Genomic DNA, 22,890 nt, shown 5'->3' with positions numbered 1-22,890 from the left:
GGCGGCGTAAATCCAGTTAACAGCGTATAGCCGTTAACTGATGGCTCCGTTAACCAGGGGCTGCCTTACTAGAATCCACTGTCGAGCAGTCTGATAGATGCGACCCAGATATTTACACAAAGAAGTACTCAGAAAGGATTCTAGTTTACCTCACTATTGCTTCAAATTCATTATTTTGTGTATCATTTACATTAATGGTTTTTTTTCACTGAACTAGTACATCAAGTTACAATTAATGCTTTGTGCAGTTCTCCAGCCTTCCACATTCAGGCAAACCACTAAACAATATTCACTTTCACATAAACAGGTGCTGTGTGGATGGTGTCAAAGCAAAATTAAACCTTCAGATATTTAATGAACATCAATAAGTTACTTGAAATTAAACTCAGTTATCCATTAAACTTTTTTAATCCTAGGTTTCCAATGCATTAACCCTAAGTTATTTTTCTTGTAGGACTCATAACAAGCCTCAAGGAAATAATAGTTTCTCCATAAAAAATACAGTAAGATAATTCTTACCTTTGACCATGTAATTATTGGGGCCGGATTTCCTGTGGCTATGCAACGAAGTTCAGCATTTGTGCCTTGATTTATTGTTTGTCTGTCTGGTTGGATGGAAACTGAAGGAAGGTTCCTGAAAATATGTACCACAATAAACTTACAGTCTGATAACATGAAAATAGATAAGACCTCAAAGACTCCAATTGTTTGGTAATATGATGAGAAGGTGAGGACCACAATGTCAGTAATTAGTACATATGAATATACAAAGATGAAGACCAGGTGAAGAGCACCAAAAATCACGGAAAAAGCTACACCTGAAGATCAAAGGAGGATTTAAGCATAGAGTGAATAATACAACAGAGAATATCCAGTTGATATTGTCTGACTTTCTAATGTGAAAATATGAGGTAATGTGATACATACATACATACATACATACTATACATATATATATATACATATATCTATGTAATATTATATATATATATATAGATAGTTATATATATATATATGAATATATATCTATATATATATATATATATATATATATTATATATATATATATGCCACTTTGAGGAAAATCATATAAATACTTGTCTTTAATCATATAAATAATGAAAAGTTTACATGTTGAAACTTGATAAGTGGACTGCTACTACTACTATACTGTACTAGTTGGACAGTTCAGAAAACAGCAGAGAAAGAGTAACAAAAGAAAAACCAAATGCAATGTACATTAGGAAGTAAGGGGCTTTGTACAAGTATTTATTACCATCTACAATGCCACATGTCAGTCACTCTGTAATTAGCATGCAGCTACTGATGATAACTGTTATTACTATGCTATGAAGTAACTTTCTGTATTTGTTTCCTATTCTTAGTCATCATGTATCACAGGCTGATTTAGAAGCTTTTCTTAAAGGTAAGGTATTTCAGATTACATTATTCAGAATTTTTTTCTAGGATTTGTATAGTTTTTGTCTATCATTACATACTATTGTTGTTCATAACAATATCTTATTTGGGTAAATAAGATGAACAGAATATAAGACATCACACACAAAAAAAATGGTTTATAGGTATTTAACCTGTACATTAAGAATTAAGAAAGTTAAAAAATTCATAAAAATTTCCACTGAATATATATATATATATATATATATATATATATATATATATATATATATATATATATAACTAATATAATCAATTACAAGCTTTTAAAATGTTACAAAAGATAGCAGATAGTTAATTCTCCATCATATGTATACTCAAAGCATTATAACTTTGAATAACCAAGCTGGAAAAATAATTGAATGGCAATTGGTGTGCTAATCATCTAGAGATATATTTATCTCGTGTGGATACAGTGGATAAATTCAAACATTAAAGTGTGAGGGGTGAACTCTCAACTGTGTGACCAGTGCAACAGAGGGTGGCATAAAATGTTCTCTGCCATTATAGATTGGCAGTTCTTGGAAGAGGTAAAGCATTTTTTTTTTACCTTGGGGACACACTAGACTGTGAAGAAGTTGAGAGAGCAATTAAAAATAGACAGTAACTGGAGTATGGATGAAGGCACTGAGATGAGTAGACTACTGGTACATAAAAATGTCCGAATAGTAGACAGAGCAAAGACTTACAATGAGTATATACAGGCTGTACTACTTTATGGTGTATAAACATAGGCACTGAGAAGGAAAACGGAGATGATTTTGAAAATGTGTGATAAAAAAATATGATTCATGGGCAAAGTATACCAGGAAGATCATATTAAGAATGAGTTAGTGGAGAGATGTGGTATACGTATAGAGGCTGGAAAAAGATTGAAATCTCAAAGATGGACATAGTTTGGTCATGTGAAGAGGTCTGAGTGAGAAAGGTACTAAAAAATAGAAATACTACGATGAAGACCTGTGGCTGTTGGAACACCCAGGAAATCCTGGAGAAAAAAGAGAGTAAGAAGTTTTAGACCTTTGGAAGCTCAGGCTGAAAGAGAACATGACAAGATGACTGGAAAGAGGAAAAGCTGACATAAAAATGTTATGATGATGATGGAACAGGGAAATGTTATGTTCATGAAGCTCTATATAGTATTCAAACAGTTCCTCTTAAATCTGATGTATTATTACTTTGTATAAACAATTCACACTAAAAAATCAATACACTATACGTATATGTTAATACAAAGAATTGGTTTATTATGGTGTTTTTTCAAAACTATTCCCTTTTTAAAAGCCTATCCACAGCCTCATAAAATAACCATATAAGAGGATTTTTTAACATAACACTCAATTAAGTAAAATCAAAATGACTACAGACATATAATACATTTTTGACATTGCCACTTTTCCCAGATTTAATTCATAAGCCCTTGACTCAAGTTGAGAAGTAACATAGATGTAGCAAAAATGCTGACATATCTCCCTTATACCAGGTCAAAATTAGGAAACACCTTGACGCTATTGTTCTGCATTTCTAACACTGAAGACGTAAAATGAGCGAAAGACTGAGATTTGATGACAAGCGAAGGATGATTTATAGTATAAAAAAAGCACTGCAGTAAATGTAGATTTGATAGCATCCATTAAACTGTTTTGTAGCAAGGTAGAATAAAGATGATTTAGTTTCTAATCATCTATATGAATTATACAAATGACCAATATCTACAAGACTCACTGATGAAAATAAATCTTATATGTAATGCAATAAAAAAAAAACATTTTATATGGCTTCTTAAGTGATGGCAGATTTTCAATTAAGTCACCTTGTCCAGGAAAGGGGTCTTTTTTCTGGACAGAATGTGGGAAAGCTAAGTAGGATTTTATGACCGGATTAAAGAGCACTGAATTGACGATGCAGATTGACTATAGTCATATTATAAGTCAAGAGGAAGTTTGGCAAAGTAGCTAAGGACAGTCAAGTTCGTAGTCATTTTGATTTTATTGTAGTTCTCAGGTTCTGGAACCAAAATAATATTGAAAATTAGGTATACAATGTGATTCCATACAAAACTAAAAACCTTCAAACTACTTATTTGTAGACGTTATAGCTGACGTACAAAAATAATCTGTAGAGTTATTGGGGTTATTTACATGTTTGGATGATTACATGGATGACAATAATGATGCTGAACTTTCAAGATTGTGTCATGGTTATTAGGATATTTATTGAAACCTAACTAAACCATTCCATAAATTTCTACATTTTTCTTCATTGTAATAAAAGTTACATTTTTGCTAGGTTAAGCTTCAAGAATTCAGTGTATCCAAGGGATTACAATTTTGCATTTTATTCTTTTAAATTAAATACAGTTTGTTATAACTTTCTAAACCGCATACATTAGAGTGACACCAAAAAAATCTAAATGAGATTTATTTACATATGTAATCTCATTTAATATTTGTAGCTGCTTTAAAGGAGAATAGTAGAAATCAATTTATACTCACACAAATTCAGTCACAGTGATACGAGTGCTTGATTCTTCATACCGACTGGTTCTATCATCTGTGATTCGACAAACATATATACCAGAGTCGACGGGGCGTGCATTAACAATCTGAAGCTCACCATTTGTCACCACTGCTTGCTATAATGCATAAAATCAAAATAAACTTATATAATATGTTTTTCAAAACAAATCACATAAATCAAATTTATATATACTATACTCACATATACATAAAAACAAGAAGTTGATGCCACTACAGGTTTGACAACATTTTATTGGAAAAAATTTCCATTATCATAACATACCACAAAGTATCAACAAAACAGAGGAGAAAGGAAAGAGAATGACAGACAGACCAATATTCAATACAACTGCTTAAGCAAAAACCAACGGACATGTTATAAACACAAGAATTGAGAAACTTTCATGTAAACTCATTTATACCACAGCATCTTGACAGTTTAGTAAGGAATATTGCTTATGTAAATTCTTGCAGTAAAAAAAACCACACACAAAGGAGAGAAAGAGAGGACATAAATTGACAAAATTTTCAAGTAGTATATGCTAACTGGTATTTGCCTAATACTGAGCTTTTTGTCAATGTTATTTATAGATATGCTAGCATTAGTATCATGAAGGAAAATGTCTGTCAGGGATCAAGCAATTTAAATGACCTTGTGTTTGATGACAAATTTTGTTACTTGATGATAGTTATGTAGTTTTGGTAGACTAAACTTTTGTGATAAAGTTCTTGAATGACAAATTTCCATTGTTGTGTCATATCACTGGACTGTTTTATGCTCAATACACTTAATACACAAAGACGATATGAATAATTCTTATTTCATTGGCTTAAATTAGTTATATATTCATAAGCTAGCCCAGGTTACAGCAAGCTTTCCAAGTGGCCTAAAGGCAACACAGTTTATGTAACCTAATCATTATTCCTTTGTGTGCCTTTTCGAAGCATTTGCAGACAACTTGGATGGGGTTACTGTATACATATATACAAGTGAAAATAACTAATACAAGTTTTTACTATAACTTAATGAAAGATTTCTTGATTATCCATGAAATGAGACAAGCCAAGCAATCTAGAATTAAAATGTGAGTACTGTGCATACTTTAACAGAAAAACGGCTACTTGACAATAGGCAAGTTAAAAATTGATTAGTTAATGGATTGCTGTCTGCTGGAAAGTTGTGAACTGATCTAATGGCAAAATCTGGAAATTAAATTTTATCCTACCAATATATCTCCAGTTTTTATATATACAATAATTTAACAAGATTTTTTTGTGCTATAATGAATTAAGCTTTGATCTGAACATACACCAAATGAATGATGGGACAGAATTGCCCTTTAAGTGATCTTTCCAAGATTTCTAGTAAAGTGTATAGAGAATTATTTCTAAGTCTAGCAGTACTCCTACAAATGAACAAATTTTCAAAACATTACCGACGGCAGTGGTCCGGCAAGTCTACTCCAAGTGATTGTCACTGATCTTGGAATGGCAGCTGTGCAACTAACACGAACAGTCTCTCCTGATCGAACTTCCACAATTTCTCTAGAAACCTGTTTCAGGAGATAATACAAGTAAACAAGTTACTTCTAAAACTAGCCATACTTATTCATTAAGCTCCATCTTTTGCTTCATCTATTTCCATCACAAAACAACCTCATGTGCTCAATTCACAAAAATACTATACACTAATTACCTGAACAATGAGTGGTCCGCCAGGTATGGGTGATGGTATGGGTGATCGGTCATCTGGTACAATGTTAATTATAATTCTTGCATAGTCAGTTCCTTGACTATTTGAAGCTGTACAGTAATATTCACCTGATACATCAGTTTGTGCACTTCGGAATATCAGAACACCATTTTGAGCAAATACCTGTGAGAAAATTTTTTTTCAGAGTAATTCATGTTTTTAGGTGCTTATTCATCCATTCAGCATGAATAAGCACAGTCAGAACGTTAGCCCTGTGGTGGTGCTAGTGAGATGGTGTGGGTTTCAGCACTGTCATGCATGTAAAGTCTCCAATTGATCTTTCGTGAGAAGAACCAAGCAGGGTGGTAGAGGCTGGATATATTACATTAAAAAGTTTTGGTTTGTATACCTAGGAAAATACAAATTACTTTGAAAATTTTGGTATTTATTCCTAAAGGGATACAGAGCAATGTCTTGTAATTGGAGCATTCTCTTTAGGTGGGTGTTGTCCTATAAGTAGCTGAGGAATACATTCCACCTACTGTAAAAAAAAATATTCCTGGGATAAACATCCTCAAGAACATTATTCATGCCTCCACTGTAGAGACCGAAGATGAAGATACCCACTTCTCCAACCTCTGATCCGATGGGAAAACCATTGAAACCGCCGTATCGATGACCATGCCCAGGTAGAAAATCCTTTGACTGGGTACAAGGTTTGACTTCTCTTGGTTGACCACAATGCCCAGTTCCAGACAAAACCAAAGCAGAAAATCTCTGTCCTGCAGCAGCTTCTCCCTGGAACCTGCCAAGACCAACCAATCATCGAGGTACCTCAGCAAATGGATCCCCTGAGCATGGGCCCAACTTGAGACGAGAAAGAAGACCCTGGTAAACACTTGAGGGGCTGTGGTCAGCCTGAAGCACAGGACTTTGAACCTGAAGATCTTGTCTCAGAGAGAGAAGCGAAGAAACTTCCTGGACAACGAATTAATAGGGATCTGGAAGTATGTGTCCCTCAAATCTATCGACAGCATGAAGTCGCCTTCCCTCACAGCTGCCAACACTGAACGAGGGGTCTCCATCTTGAACCTCATTTTCCTGATGAAATGATTCAAGGTGGATAAGTCAATTACAGGCCTCCAACCTCCCGACGCCTTGGGTACCAAGAAGATGTGACTGTAAAACCCCGGAGACAGATGCCCCACTTCCTCTATCGCATGCTTATCCAGTATCTTCTGCACTTCCTCCCAGAAAGCCAAAAACTTCAGAGAATCTGGTGGATACACCCTCATGAGCAGAGGCTTGTCCAAGAGTGGGGGAGAGAAATCGAATGGCAGTAGATATCTCACCTGAAGGACATCTACTACCCACTTCTCCAGTCCATAACTCCGCCACTTGGCCCACTGGCCTGCCAGGCACCCCACCCCCCCCTCCGGCACAGGAAAGGGAGAGGTGCCCAACCTACTGACGACCCCCTTTACCTCTGCCCCTGGGGCCTCTTCTTGACTTAAAGGGGCGGGAGCAAAAGGGATGTTGGTCCTCTGACCTAGGCTGGGACGAACAGGGAAGCCCTGCCGAAACCGAACTCCTTGATGGCCTACCAGGCGATGACCTTCGTGACTGCTGCTGGGCAGGGGGGAGGAGGAAAAGCCTGACTTCTCCGAGGACGAGACTCTGACTTAGACACAGCCTAGTGCAATAATCTGACCTTGTCAGCCCAGCCCTGGTCTATCGCACCCTCCAGCTCAGTCTGAGGGAACAGAAATTGAGATTCCAAAAGATCCCCAGTCCTCAATGCCAGCAAGGACTCAGGGTCAACCGATCTTTCCATCCTGGATAAAGCTGCGTCTCTTCTAATAAGGAGGAGGTTAGCCCATAAATTAACACTGAGGTGTGCAAGATACGAGAACGCCTTGCATCCAGACTGCAACAAACTGGCAAGAGAAGAAATGACCGCCGACCAGAAGTCCAACCAAGAAACTGTCTGCAACATGGATGCTGCCATAGACTCCAAAGCTGAGGCCTCCTGTGGAGAAAAGGACAGAGCCACCAACCTCACCTGCTCCAAAGTCAACCCCCAGCTTCAGACGAATGACGTCTGGGTTAAGATGACGTGACATCAAGTATGCAGAGTTTGTAGCATAGCACTTCCTATGCCTCATGAGAGGTGGGGGAAGCAACTTGGGGGAAGCAACTTGGCAGAGCCCCTTGAGTGAAGCGATCCACCCCGATCTGAAACAGAGGTGTTTACCTTATGTAAGACAGACTGGACATGCCCCGATAAGGGAAGTTGAAACGATGACTTGGGATCCTGTGTAGCTCCCAGCATGGCTTCCATGCAGGAAAGAGTGAAAGATGACCGAGCCTGAGTCTTACTCCCCAAATTGTTGAACCCACGAATAAGATCGACAACTTCTGTAAAGGAAGACAAAAACTCTTGCGTGGCTTCCTCCTGCTCCAGCAATGGAGACCAACGACAAGAAGAATGTGCAAGCCTATCTAAAGTGCCTTCCTCATGTAAACCAACAGAAGAGCCAGCAGCCAAACAGCCCGAAATGCCAACCAACCTGTCTGGGCTGGATCCAAGCACCAATTCCTGCAACAAACCAACCAAAACATCACTACGCACTCTCCCAATAGATGACTCGCGTACGTCGCCATGTATGTGTACGTGCAGGGCGGACGTACGTACGTGCGTAGAAGTGTCTCAAACACTCAAAATAGAACGAGAATCCTTCGGAGTCAAACCCTAGGAAGTACCAGGGAGTGGGGCAGGCAAACACTCCTGCTGCACTATCTCTGCGCTCACAACATTCGACCTCTTGACAGGCACCTTGAGATCCTTACGGCGACAAATAGGCCAGGGAGTTGGAGAAGCGGAAGACTCTCAATAACACCAACACTCGCAGGAACATCGACGTGCTGCTCCTCACTCTCAGACAAAGAAAGGGCAAAGTCCTTAGCCTTCTAATGCTTGATACGCTGATGCGGCGGAGAAGGGGGAAAAGGAGAGGAAGATAGCTCTGGCTCCTTATATAATTTCTTCATAGGAGACGGGGGCGATGCAACATGCTTGCTTCCAGTCTTCCCAGCCGATGGCATAAAGCCTGACATAAAGCCTCAGATGGATCAGCAAAAGAAAGGGCCAACAAGTCACACAGAAGGAAGACGCAGCAAACTGGATGGCAGAGATGACATTATGGCAGCAAACGATGACAACACAGAAGAGCGAGGCAGCACAGTGGAGACAACTGGGAGTGACGTCATCTATGGAAGTGAAGTCAAAAGCAGGAACGATGTCAATGCTTCCCCTCAATCCAAAAGGGAAGCAGATGCCAATGGTGGAGGAATGCAAAATGGCTGACCCAGTAATGTCACCAGCTGGGCTAACGCCACTGCTTCCCTCTGACTCGAAGAAGCAGCAATCGTCACTGGCGGAGCAATACAATATGGCTGACCTCGGCTACCAACGAAGACGAGGCCAGGAGGAGGGGGGAGAGCCTTGGACAGCGTGAGGTGGAGGGTGGCAAGCATCCAAGAAGTGAGTCAGCAAACCCTCCAAGAAGGGTGGACCCAGTAACCAAAGCGAACCCCAGAGTGCCGCCATTTTGGACACCTCCGAATCTAAAATTAAAGAAACTGATGAAAAGCCTCCTTCCTCTCAGGAATTAAATTAACTCCCGAGGAAGAGGGTGCAACATTACATAGTAAATCAGCCTGATGGCCTCCCGATACTTCCAACAACAAACTGATGGAAGAAAAGGAAGGAGACAAAGGCACAACACTAGCATGGGGTGTGACAGCGGCAGGAGATGAAGCATTGGGAAGAGAAAATCCCTCCCACGAAGGAAGAGTTGAAACTCTACGATGCTCCCTCTCACTATAAAATAACTTCCACGGCTCTCTAGGCCACGCACGGCATTCCGTTCGGGAATTCATTATTGTACAAACGTTAGAAAGACACCTACAACAAGTAATGTGAGGATCAGTTGCTGAAGAAGTAAAAAAACGAGAACACAAGAAACCTGGAGTACCCGGGCTCACACGTTGACGAGGCCAAGAAGAAGCAGAAGCAGCCATAATAAAAGCATACACACACACAGAAACACAAGTGAAAAGGGGCAATGAACCGGGTAAAGGCTAAGAGAGGTCGACCACAACTCTCATCCAGGCAGTTAAGAAAAAAGCTGAACACTGTGGCGTGGGTGCATGGTCCTTGACCACTCTTCACCTGATATGCGCACACATTGCCAGATCTCACAAGATTCATTACTTTCATCTGCGATTTAACAGGGTCCAGCTAGGTGTTAGAAATTATCCTATTGTTAAGACCGAACACGTATGAACAAATAAAATATAAAAAAGCAGAAAAAGCAAAGAAATAAAGGGATGTAAACTAAGCTGCACTCATTCAACAGGAGGTGACAGTGGGCACCTCATATAAAGGGAGTTGAAAGATCAACTGGGGGTTTACATAATAGGCTGGAATCTATGCCATCTCACAGTGCACTAGTATATGGATAACCTTGCAATTACAATCATTCAGCATTAAAGATATTCTTTACTTAAAAGGTGTGAGTTTGTATTCCTCCAGGAGCAAATAAGGAATAACAATGGGGTTAAGCAACAAGAACTAAAGCTGGTTTCATTCTTTGTCATATCAAGTAGTGAAATGCACTTTCTCACCAGCACCCTCAATCTTTACTAAATGTTACATTAGAATATGTATAAATTAAGGCCATAACTATTTTCCTATAAATAAGAATATATTCTTCTGATGCTTCTCATAACGTTGGATTCAATGTCTAAAAGGGTTTATATTTATCCACCCAAAAATTAGTGAAATAACTAAACCTAAGAATTCACAAAGTTACTGACATATTAATTTGAAAATTAAAAAGCAACCAAGTTTAAAGGTACCTGGCAGCTGTAAGATACTGAAGGTATATTATGTCTGAGATTTTTTATAATATGTACAGAAAGAATCATGTTGCATCACTTTTGAGCAGTACTATATCTCTTTTTAAAAATAAAAAATACTACATCATTGTTAGGAATACACTTTATGGTACACCTGAGTTTTGTCCTTAAAATTAAAGAACATCAAGACTTACATTGAATGGCAATCGATCTCTGTTAGGCCCATATGACCATGTGACTTGAGGACGAGGACTGCCAGCAGCAGAACAACGAACTTCTTGAGTCTGGCCTCTTCTCACTTCTACAACTTCTCTTGGCTCTTCAATTCTGACTCGAGGGGCTCCAGGTTGAGCTGTTTCACCTAAGGCATACGGAAAGACAAAATCACATCACTTTCATGAAAAAGTAATTTCTTAACATGCTAACTAAATAAAAAAATTTTGTATTATTACAGCAGCCTATGCATTTCCCAGAAACATATATGTATACCCAGTATAATTAATGTATTATTACAGCACTTGATATGTGATATGTGAAGTCAGGAGAAACTTATCCTTCACAAAAATCTTGCTTTCATTACCTAGACTTTCAGCTTTTCAAGTATTCAAAAATTGACAGAATGGCCTCACTGCAAAAATGCTTATTCAAAAAAACGTCCAACTTGAAAGCTTCATCAAGACTTTTCTTCAATGTTACCTGTTTATTATAATATCCAATGATAACTCTGCAGAGGGCCTAGTTTCCAGGATGCAGAGTCATTTCAACATTCTAAAAGCACTTACAAAACATGAATACGTAATATTACAAATGAAGAATGCTAATCATTTTCAAGCTATTATAATAATATTTGTTCCCACAGCAAGACATGCCATCTAAAGTGTAGAGATATGGTAGCTAGAAAAATCTGATATAACCGCTGCCATTCAACTCTGATAACATATTAATCCATAGCAAACCCACATACACAAGTAGCTTACAGTCATCTGTAATCAGTTACTAATCTATAGAACTTGGTTCTTTGAATAATCTGCAACAAAAATACGTATTGAAAAACACTATTCTCAGTCAATGCTTTCAAACAAACACAAATTTCTATGGAAATAAATTACTTGTAAACTCTTTCTATAATAATAAAAAAACAGCCAATTACAAAAGCACTTGACACAAAAAATTAAATTCTAAAAATACTATACAACAACATAAGAATTGTATAATTCTCACATGCATAAACACCATATAAATCTATTTAACTTTGTTCCCTATTCTTGTCTTGTATTTGGGCTTGTAAGTCAAGTCATTGTATAAAATTTATAAGATGACAGATCTTTTGATTGAAACATTAAACATTAAATTCCAAGACAACCTTAAAAATGAAATTACCATTCTCAAATACATACACGTTTTTAAACAAAATATTCACTACCCATAGACATGTATTGTAATATCAGTCAGTGGGTTGAGAATATGTAGTATAAGGATGACTGGGATTAGGCCTGTTCTAGATCAACCATGTATGTAGCAAATTTAATTATAAAATATTGTAAGTAAGGAAAATGTCAAATGTTCATTGATGATGGTGCTGATGATCAAGAAACCATATGTTAAAATTATTTTAAGTATAGCAAATGTTAAATGTTCATTGATGATGATCCTGAAATTATATGTTAAAATTATTTATATTTTTAAATCTTACAGAAAAAAAGGGAAATTTCCTGGAGCTTCAGCTCGTGTACAAAATTTGTGTGATGTGATTAAAAAACTTACCAGAAATACATACATACACAAAATGGAAAATGTTGGAAATATTGACTAAAAGTGCTCAAAACTTCAGTATTTAAAACTGGTATTAATATAATTTTTCTTGACTTTCTTACTGTCTGACAATTATTATTGTCAGACTGAACCACAGCAGTATGAAAGCAATTTGGTTAGGGCCTGGTTAAACCTAACAGGCTTCACCTCTTTTCCTTTCTTGGGTGTGTCTCTTCTATCCTTATTTCTCTGAAGATGAAATTATAGATCATACTATTTCCATGTATTTCCTTTGTTAAACATTTGTTACATTGCAATTTTTAACTCGATAATGGTTCAATTTTCCTGTAAACAGTCCTGGACCTTTATCCCCAGGACCTGATTAATCTCTTGAAATTTGCAGTCTGAAATGAATACCATCTCTTTAACAGTGGAAAATCTAGATGTGTGGTATTCAAATATTTTCATATCTCTTAACCTTTAAATATCTTACTACTTTCATCAATGTTTTCTTTTTCTATTTTCTCAGTTGTCAAGGTCTTCCGATTCTGTGATCAGGACTTGAGTGGATATAAAATTGTTATTTGTCATATCCTTATTTTCATTCAACTTCAGGCTTTGAACCTGAATAATATTTCAAATTATGTTATAAAATATACAAATTAATTTTCCTTATCACAAAAGAGAAAAATAAGTACTACAAACTGTATCTGTCTCATAATTTGCTTTACACTTTTATATTTTAACTCACTGAGTTTCAGTCTTGTGAGGAACTTGTTCATTATTTAGGCTAAATTCAAGGAGAAAAAGCTGCTCAAGAGTCTAAATCCATCCAGTGATATATCATCAAATAAATTTAAGTTAAAGATTACCCATGTCCATTATATATAGTACATACCTACAAATTAGGGGAATGAAATAATCGTTTTTATAAGTTTTCCATGTAAAACATCCAAGTACAGTGGACACCTGTATTTGCGTTCTCCGGATTCGCGGACTCACACATTAGCAGATTTCTCTTGGGAACATTTCCCCACATTATTCACAGAAAATTTACCTATTTGTGGTATTTTTCTATGAGAAATATCCAGAAATTCCTGTTTTTTTATCAATTTCATCATAAAACGCCCTTTTTGTGATGAAACTATTAAAAAAACCAAGTATTAAATTTTTTAGTGGGTTCTTCTTGAGTTTTAACTAATAAAATAGGCTGTTTTCAGCATTTTTAAAGGGGTTCCAACTATTCAAGGGGGGGATGTCTGGTATGCATCACCTGTGAGTATGGGTGGACCACTGTATACTTGATTCTCCAGTTGCAAGTTCACCAGTATCAGACAGATTGCCAAAAACAGAACTAACATGAAACTTTAATCTGAACTCTTCAGATTGCAAAATGTTACCAAACTTTACCCTTTTTTAAGTTCTAAAAGCAATCCATGCATCACATAGGCTCAACACGAGTTATAACAAACACTCAATTTCATTACTAAAATATACAGGATAAAAAAGCAACACCTGGATATTTTACATAGAGCAAATTATTCTGTTCAGATGCCTGACTTTAAACTTTCAAGAATGATAAATCCCACTTATCACTATAAAATTGTGGAATGGTCTCCCAGACAATATTACTGTACTGAAATTGCTGATATTAATAGTATGTTTAACAAAACTTATCTCATTGGATTTCTGGTATTTATGATGCAAATATATTTAACAAAGATTTTTTCCTGATAGAATTTTATTCTGTTATTTCATGATGCCAATTCTAATTTGTTTCAACATAGGATTTTCCTGACTGGATTTCTATTCTGGTATTTTGGATTTATGTAATTTACACTTTCTCTTGGGAAATCAGTATGTCATCTTTCATATGAATGTTTGCTCAATAATAATAATAATAATAATAATAATAATAATAATAATAATAATAATAATAATAATAATAATAATAATAATAATAATAATAATAATAATAATAATAATAATAATAATAATAATAATAGTAATAATAATAATAATAATAATAATAATAATAATAAGTATGGCATAGATTGACTATAAGAAAGCCTTTGACATGATACAACATGTGGCTAATAGAATGCCTTTAAATATATGGGGCAGAGGAAGACCCCATCAGCTTCCAAAAAAGTACAATGCACAACTGGAATACAACAATACTGACAAGCTCTGGAATAAGACTAGCAGAGGTTAACATCAGGAGAGGGATCTTCCAGGGTGACTCACTGTTCCCAGAACTCTTCATAGTAGCCATGATTCACATGACAAAAGTACTGCGGATGATGGATGTTTGGTACCAACTCAAGAAAGGAGGTAACAGAATTAACCATCTGATGTTTATGGACGACATCAAGCTGTATGGTGAGAGCATCAAGGAGATAGATACCCTAATCCAGGCTGTAAGGGTTGTATCTGGCGACATCAGGATGGAGTTTGGAATAGAAACATGTGCCTTGGTCAACATACAAAAGGCAAAGTGACAAGGACTGAAACACCAAGAAATGACGGATACGATCAGGAAAGAATATATTGAGAGACTTAAGGCGATATTCAAGTCAGAACTCAAAGCCGGAAATACCTAAGATGAAAGCCATAAACAAATGGGCAGTACCAGTAATCAGATACAGTGCAGCAGTAGTGGAGTAAATGAAAGCTGAACACCCCAGCATAGACCAGAAAACTGGGAAACACATGACAATACACAGAACACTGCAACCATGTGCAAACATGGACAGACTATACATACATAACATGAAAGGAAGGAGGGGGAGGACTACTAAGCATAAAGGACTGTATCAACATCGAGAGCAGAGCACTGGGGTAATATCTAAAAACCAGTGAAAACGAAGGAATGATAAAAGTACACAAAAACCCAGAAATATACAGAGACAGTAAAACGACAAACAGAATGGAAGAACAGCTCAACAAACCAATTTATGGATAGTACATGAGACAGACTAAAGAGCTGGCCAGCAATGAAAAATGGCAATGGCTGCAGAGGGGAAAACTCAAGAAGGAAACTGAAGAAGTGCTAATAATGGAACAAGATCAGGCTCAAGAACCAAATATATATCCAAAGAATGATAGATGGAAATAACATCTCACCCATATGCAGGAAGTGCAATTTGAAAAACGAGGCCATAAACCACATAGCGAGTGAATGTCCGGCACTTGCAAGGAACCAGTACAAAAAAAGGCATGATATTCAGTAACAAAAGGCCTCCAAAGGAGCCTGTGCAAGAAACACCAGCTACCTTGCAGTAATAAGTGGTACGAGCACCAACCTGAGGGAGTGATACAACACGATCAGGCAAAGATCCTCCGGGACCATGGTATCAGAACAGATAGGGTGATAGGTGCAAATAGTATACCAGATGTGACCTTGATTGACAAAACCAAGAAAGTATCACTCATTGATGTTGCAATACCGTGAGACACCAGAGTAGATGAGAAAGACGGAGAAAAAATTGATGATAAGTATCAATATCTGAAAATAGAAATAAGAAGGATATGGGATATGCCAGTGGAAATTGTACTGATAATCATAGGGACACTGGACACAATCACAAGATCCCTGAAAAGGAACCTGGAAAAATTTAGATGGTGGAGTAGCTTCAGACTCAGGCAGGAGTGTGTGCTCCTGGAAACAGCACACATAGTAAGAAAAGTGATGGATTCCTAAGGAGGCAGGATGCAACCAGGTTCCCCACACTATAAAACTACCTAATTGAATAGGATGACTGTGATAGACAAAATAATAATAATAATAATAATAATAATAATAATAATAATAATAATAATAATAATAATATAATAAAATTGCAGAAAACCAAGAAATATTCTCATAAGCCCACAGCCACTGGAATATTGTTTATATATACTATATATATATATCTATTTATATATATATATATATATATATATTATATATATATTATATATATATATATATATATGTGTGTGTGTAATATATATTATATATACACATTGGATTTTACGGACAAAATCTGGCCAAGCGTAGTGGCTGCTATTATTTACATTTAGGTGAGCACTAACCTCAATATTGGAGTGAAATTCAAACTTAACTGTATATTCCTGTAAATAAGGTGACCTTTAGATAAGAGGTAAAAAAATTATGGCAAATTTTCATGAATTTTATTTCACATCTGTAGAATAAGCTGACTGCTAGATTCCAAAACCATTTGGGTAGAGGCTAGCTTTTGCAACAACAGGCATCTTATGAAGTATTGGTTATGTAAAGATCACGTTATTACAAATGCTGTTTTTTTTACAGTATCTTTATAAATTCAAAATAAATGAAGAAACAAAGCTGATTCTATATCATGTTTTTCCAAAACATGTCATCTAAATAGGAAACAGTTTTGCTTATGTCTCATCGCTAATCACAAACCACTAACTATACAATAATGTAAAATAATTTTGAGGACTCTGCTGTACACTTATATATATAGTACATACTATATATATATCCTCATAAAGAGGATGACAAATAGGTATTTACCTACTAGCTATTTTATCAAATATATAAGGGATAAGGTGGCTAGCCCATGTCGTATTTTTTTTTTGTAATCTCTTGTCATATACAGTTGAATCCCCCTTTTTGCAGACTCCGTATTCGAGGATTTCTCTATGGACTTTTTACATACATACATATTATTCATAGGAAATTCGTGTATTTGCAGTATTTTTCTATGAGAAATATACACAAATTACTGAATTTTTAAATCGATTTCACGATTAAGTGCACTTTTTGAGATAACACTATTAAAAAAACCAGGTATACTAAGCAGTTTTAGTGGGTTTTTCTTGAGCTTGAACTAACAAAACAGGAATTTTTAAGCATTTTTATAAGAGCTCTAAGTATTCAGCGATTCTCGCTATTTGCGGGGGGACGGGGTGGTGGTCTGGTACGTATCCCCTGCATATACAGGGGTCCACTGCACCTGCATGACTGATCTGAGTGGTTAGATTCATCAGTAAAATGTGAATATGACAAATTATTGCTGTAATAATGTCAACTCAACCTGTGATAGTGTGGTAAAAATCCAGTACTTGTACAATAATTGTAACTGTTGTACTGTAACCCCCTATTATTTCTCATTTCCAGGCAGAGGCAACCACAGAAACTTTATAGCAAAGTGATATGCAATATTCTTCTTCCTATATTTTGAAATGGGTGGAATATAATTTTACAACAGTAATGCTGCAGCTGATAAAATCTGAATTGGATAGCTGAATTTTTAGGTAAATAATGAAGAGAACTCCTAACCAAGAGAAAAATGGTGGTAAATACTACCATGGAGAATCTTTATGTCGTCCAGAATATCACATCATATGTGATCAAAGTACATATCTCAAACTGAAGCTGAAAGCCATGGTTCACTGCATTCAGGTATGCAGTAAATGAAGAATATATTGTAACCCACCTCATCCACAACTTCTGGATTAATTAAATAATCTTGTTCAAATGTTCTCTGGCAAATCAATGATATGGCATTCCTTCCCATACTTTAATAACACTGAACATCACTGAACCAGTTCCTGTATCAATAAGCTCTGTGTCAATAAGCTAGCTCATTTACAAATTTTGGAACCAACATTTCCTGAAATTCCATATCATTTAGTGGAGTGAGATCAAAACATAACAATTTATATAAATAATTATGAAGCTACACGGAAAACAACATGCATGTCAAAACCTAAGTGTGTGCTTAACACAGAACAGCATTAGCTTTGCTTGAGGAATATTATTAAAACATCTACAAGACAATGCAAAGCACCCAAAAAGTAATGGTGTTAAAAGGAAAGGCTTTGATGTTAAATATACAATGGGAAAACTGTAATCTTTGTGGACAAAGGCCTTCACTAAACTCATTTACCATTCAGCAAGTAAAGATTTTAATAAAAGTCCTTATAAAATCTAAATTGAGTAGAATGGTAGAATGGTATCTAAAAATATTAGTAGTTTTCACCTTACACTTTCCTTCAATGATGAAAGGATAGGAAAGTAAGGATACTTTTGAATTAAAATACATTATTTCAATTTAAAGTGAGTGCTTATAATTTAAAGCAAACTGATTGTACTATCTTAAAGATAACCAATTTAGGTGTCACGGGGAAAGTTGTGAAACAGCAGCAATCCTACCACCCATAATTAATAACAAATAGTCAATGGATCTCATGATTCTAACTCCTACATGGATGAAAAGAAAAATAACCTTTTCATAAATTGTATACTATTTTATTGCATTCTAAATTTTGCCTGAATGAACCTACAGCTCCAGAACTGATGCTGTTTTTCAAAAGATAATTTTCTCAAAAGGCATCTGCACTTCTGTTATTCTAATTATTTCTTTAAAAAATACTTATATGGTTTTATGGTAGATTGACATCATAAAATTATTAAACAAGCCATAACATTGATATTCACAATGATAATAAGTTCTATCATTACTATCATCAATTAACTTGACCACTGAGTAACATTTTTAAGCTTTCAAGACTTGCCCAAAGGATTTATTTTTAAATGCAAGTAAAAATCAGAGACAGGCAATATTAAAGTTCCTTGAAAACTAGGTAGGAAAAGAACAAAGAGAACCTTCAGTAATTAACAAAAATTAATGCAACTGAGGTAGAACCATTAGTAAAAAACCATCCATGGTTTGCCCACAAGGAACCACTAACAGTACCCCTTGTGATGTCAAATAGTATTGGTATTTTGACAGTTTTTGTGGCATTGGTATCAGTGAATTTCTGGCTAATACCAGCCAATATTTTTGTCATTAGTATACGAATTTTAAATCCTTCTAGTCTTCCTAAAATGTAGTATATATATTAACAAAGCCCACCTAACCAGAACCTTTCATAATCTCAATAAAAGTGTCTGTTGACTGTTTCTAACCAATATATAAATTAAATCTCAGAATTTGATATCGGTGCATCCCTAGTCTAATGGTAAGTTGCATTCTTATAACATTTTAATGTTAGACAAATTGAAAAATGACTCTTACTAATAGATTCCTTAACTGATTAATTTACAAAACTCAAAATTCACTGTTGGTTGAAGTTTTGACATAATACACATGATGAATTGTTGGTGTTGTCCTGCATTCTCTTCATACAAAGAGTCAGGTGAAATGTTTAAATGGTCAAATGAGTGTGGCCATTTTAAAGCTGTGATAAAATCTTTTCAATATCGCAACCTTTTTGATTTGAAAAATGCCATAATCCAATCATGTGGTGTGTTCTCGGTTTCAATTTGTTATCAGATTTGTTGTTCACAAAGTTTGACATTTATATATCAACAATGACTAAAATCGATTTTAGAGTTAAGTAATCACTGGTACAATTGAATACTCGTGATCTAGACATGATGTTGCAACTTTGGCTGCTTTATCAGCATCTTCATTTCCCCTTATGTGTACATGAGCAGGGATACAACCTTTATATCATCTTCATACAATACAAATAATGAAAACTAGATAACTGTAAACAAGTATTTTAGGATACTAGTTTTGTAAGACTTCTAATGACACCTCTAGTCACTGGAAATAAATTTCTGTGGCAAAATCCTTCTAATAATCCTAAGAACCTATAATCCTGAAATAATGTAATGGTTGGATGAGATTAGGAGGTAACTGGTAGAATGAACATACCCTTTCTACTGATTTCACCTTCACTAATTATTGGTATTAAGAGTCAACTAAAGAGGAAAAGTTAAATGTCCATGGTATGAACAGGCAACAACAAAAGGAGTGGGGGGAAATAGGTATTTCAACTCTGAGCTACCTTCCCACATTTTCTTTAATATATTTTAATGTCCACAGCCTTTCCCTTCCCATATTTTTTTAATATGGTATAGTAGATTTGTTTAGCAATAAGCATAGTAGTAAACATATTTTGACAAAAGCTCCTAAACAAAACGAATAAATATGAACTTCCTCCAGTTAAATGAGTCACATACAATTGAAAAAAAAACACACACACACTGTATCAACTCCACATAGTACAATTTAATTCTTACAATTCAGAGTACATATAGTAATTGTCAACAGCAGACTACTACATAATTTTATAGCCAACATAATTATAAACACAATCAGGCTTTTACATTTTTAGAGAAGAAGAGACACCTCATGCAAAGAACTCAAAATATTCTATATTCTCAATGTAATTACAAAGGGATCATGCATAAGCAGGCAACAGGCAGCAAAGAAGGCAGCCAGGATTAAACAGGCAGGGACAAGAAGTGTTACCAGTGGAAGAAGTGCATGGAGATAGGATGTATGCTATCGCCATGCCCACAAGTAGGGAGAGAAGGAACAGCAGGGAAGACAAGGCACCACCACATCGAATTCCGCTATTACCAACTGTTGCCACACACCCAGTATTCAAGAGGGTGCAGTAGTAGCAATGGTGTTGGTGATATGTTGTGTTAGAGACAGGGGTCAAGGTTGTGGCAGTCATTGCAACAAGGTGACCGTCAGGGTAAGCAATAATAAATGGAAAGGAAAGCAAATTAGCACCTGCTATGCAGCAGATACATACATGTGAAATCCTGCTTAATAACTCAGTGTTCATTGTTCATCGAAAAACATTTCCCTATTAACAGTAAAAAAAAGAAATAAAATCATTCTGCAACACTATCTATAAAATTTCATTAAAACAGCAATGCTGTCTTCATCATAAACTGATTTTACCAGCATATTACACATTACTGCAACTATCACATTCGATGAACTAACATGTCCTGTTTGATAAAATCCAATGTTTCCCAAATAAAAAAAGCTAAATGAAACTTTTATTCAAAGGTGCACATCCTATGAAAATGCTGTGCTTTAACTATTATCTCTATATACAAGATAAAAGGAAACGTGAAGACAATAAATTTATGAAGAGAATCAACAAATTTTGATTTAACTGGCTTATCCAAAGCACAAACCGTAATTCACCTTAAATGGACAAACCTGAAACAATTCACAAGGAATGAAGAAAAAATCTATTTCAACAAATACATAAGCCTGATCACTTGCAAAAACCAGCTACAGAGCAACTGCACAAATATGTAATAATAAAAATTCCAGACAATTTGAAACTTCTAACAATAACATAATCATTTCATCATTCTATTTCTAATTTCTCTTTTAATAAATTACTATTCAGTCACTCATAAAACTTCCTTTCCTATACCCACCTCAAAGTGTAGCACATCTATGATAAAGCCTAAAATACTGAACCTGTTATTGAAACCATTTCCTCTTTTAACTCAAAGGAGTTCAATATCAAACTTCTATGTATAGTTTTAATACAGTTCGGGCTAAGATGTGACTAAACAATTCGTTTTATTTGTGTTAATTTTTTCCTCTAATATTTTTCTTGCAGATCCTTAATGTCCAACAAGTCATAGTGCAAGACTTCAAAGTAAACAAACCAGAATTTTACAAATGCCTTTGGTGAGTAACTTGACAATTAGGCTGAAAATTCTAATACAATGGGTACCTATGTACTGCTGTAGTTACTTGAGCACTGAAGAAATGTACACAAGAGAATAAATCTAAATATTGCATAGTCAACTCAAGAAACCTGTAGTAAGGCACACCATTGGAAATTTATGTTATCCATGGTAGTATATCTAGTATATTTTGAAAACATGTTACCATATATAAATAATATATTAATATATAAATATATATATATAGATATATATATATATATATATATAAAAACAGCAGTATAAAGAAAAAAATATAATTCATAATTTGTCCTACAGGAGTAAAATTACTTCCATACTAGTTAAGGACTTGAATCATTATATCATAGACAACTTTAATGCAAAGCTTATAATGAATAAAAGTGGCTTAAGACTGACACCACAAACTTCAAAAGAAAAGCAATACAGTACACAGCTGTATTAGCATAAAGAATTTAAATTACTGCTACAGTTGTTTAGCATATTGTATAGTATCAGCAAAATCAAATTGCACCACTAAAATAAAAACAATCAAACTGTACCAGGATCTTAGACAGATATGCCTAAGTCTGTAGCAATCTGAGTATGAAGCATTACAAAGTATCCTCTACTTTAATAGACTAATATATATTTCCTCTTCCACACAAGTAAAGTGCTCCATATAAACGACCATCAAGATACATATTATGGTTAATATTACTATTGGCTCAGGGTATTCTGGACTACAGAAGAATAATGTAGGAAACTGAATAACTCCTCCATAAATATGACAATATAAGAATCACATGTGTTGTAAAATTGCCTTGCCTGTTCTACTAATTTTCATCACTTTTTTAGGATGATCTAATATACATACAGTTGTCCCATATAACCATATGTGAAATGGTACAAAGTACATTTGTGTGAAATAGGTACAACAGCAAACTAAATAAATGCATATAGTATACAACGTAACAGATTCAAGTGAGTTATAGTATACTATATATTGTTTTCAAAATTACATAAATCAAGACATCAACTATAATTATTTCTAT

The 22,890-nt window shown here is 35.3% G+C and overlaps 1 protein-coding gene across 1 annotated transcript in view; it reads right to left on the bottom strand.

The window, feature by feature from the left end:
- Positions 1 to 22,890, bottom strand: part of LOC135219776 (basement membrane-specific heparan sulfate proteoglycan core protein-like) — a gene marked incomplete in the record, with an annotated part of 1,285,796 nt that overhangs the window by 207,619 nt on the left and 1,055,287 nt on the right. Inside the window, 5 exon segments of the mRNA XM_064256828.1 lie at positions 520 to 634; positions 3,954 to 4,093; positions 5,414 to 5,530; positions 5,674 to 5,853; positions 10,788 to 10,954. Of these exon segments, the coding sequence (XP_064112898.1) occupies positions 520 to 634; positions 3,954 to 4,093; positions 5,414 to 5,530; positions 5,674 to 5,853; positions 10,788 to 10,954 (719 nt within the window).

The sequence above is a fragment of the Macrobrachium nipponense genome, chromosome 1 (genome assembly GCF_015104395.2).
Source record: "Macrobrachium nipponense isolate FS-2020 chromosome 1, ASM1510439v2, whole genome shotgun sequence".
Lineage (NCBI taxonomy): Eukaryota > Metazoa > Arthropoda > Malacostraca > Decapoda > Palaemonidae > Macrobrachium > Macrobrachium nipponense.
The sequence above is the reverse complement of the archived record's forward strand: the minus strand, read 5'-3'. Positions and strand labels throughout refer to the sequence as shown.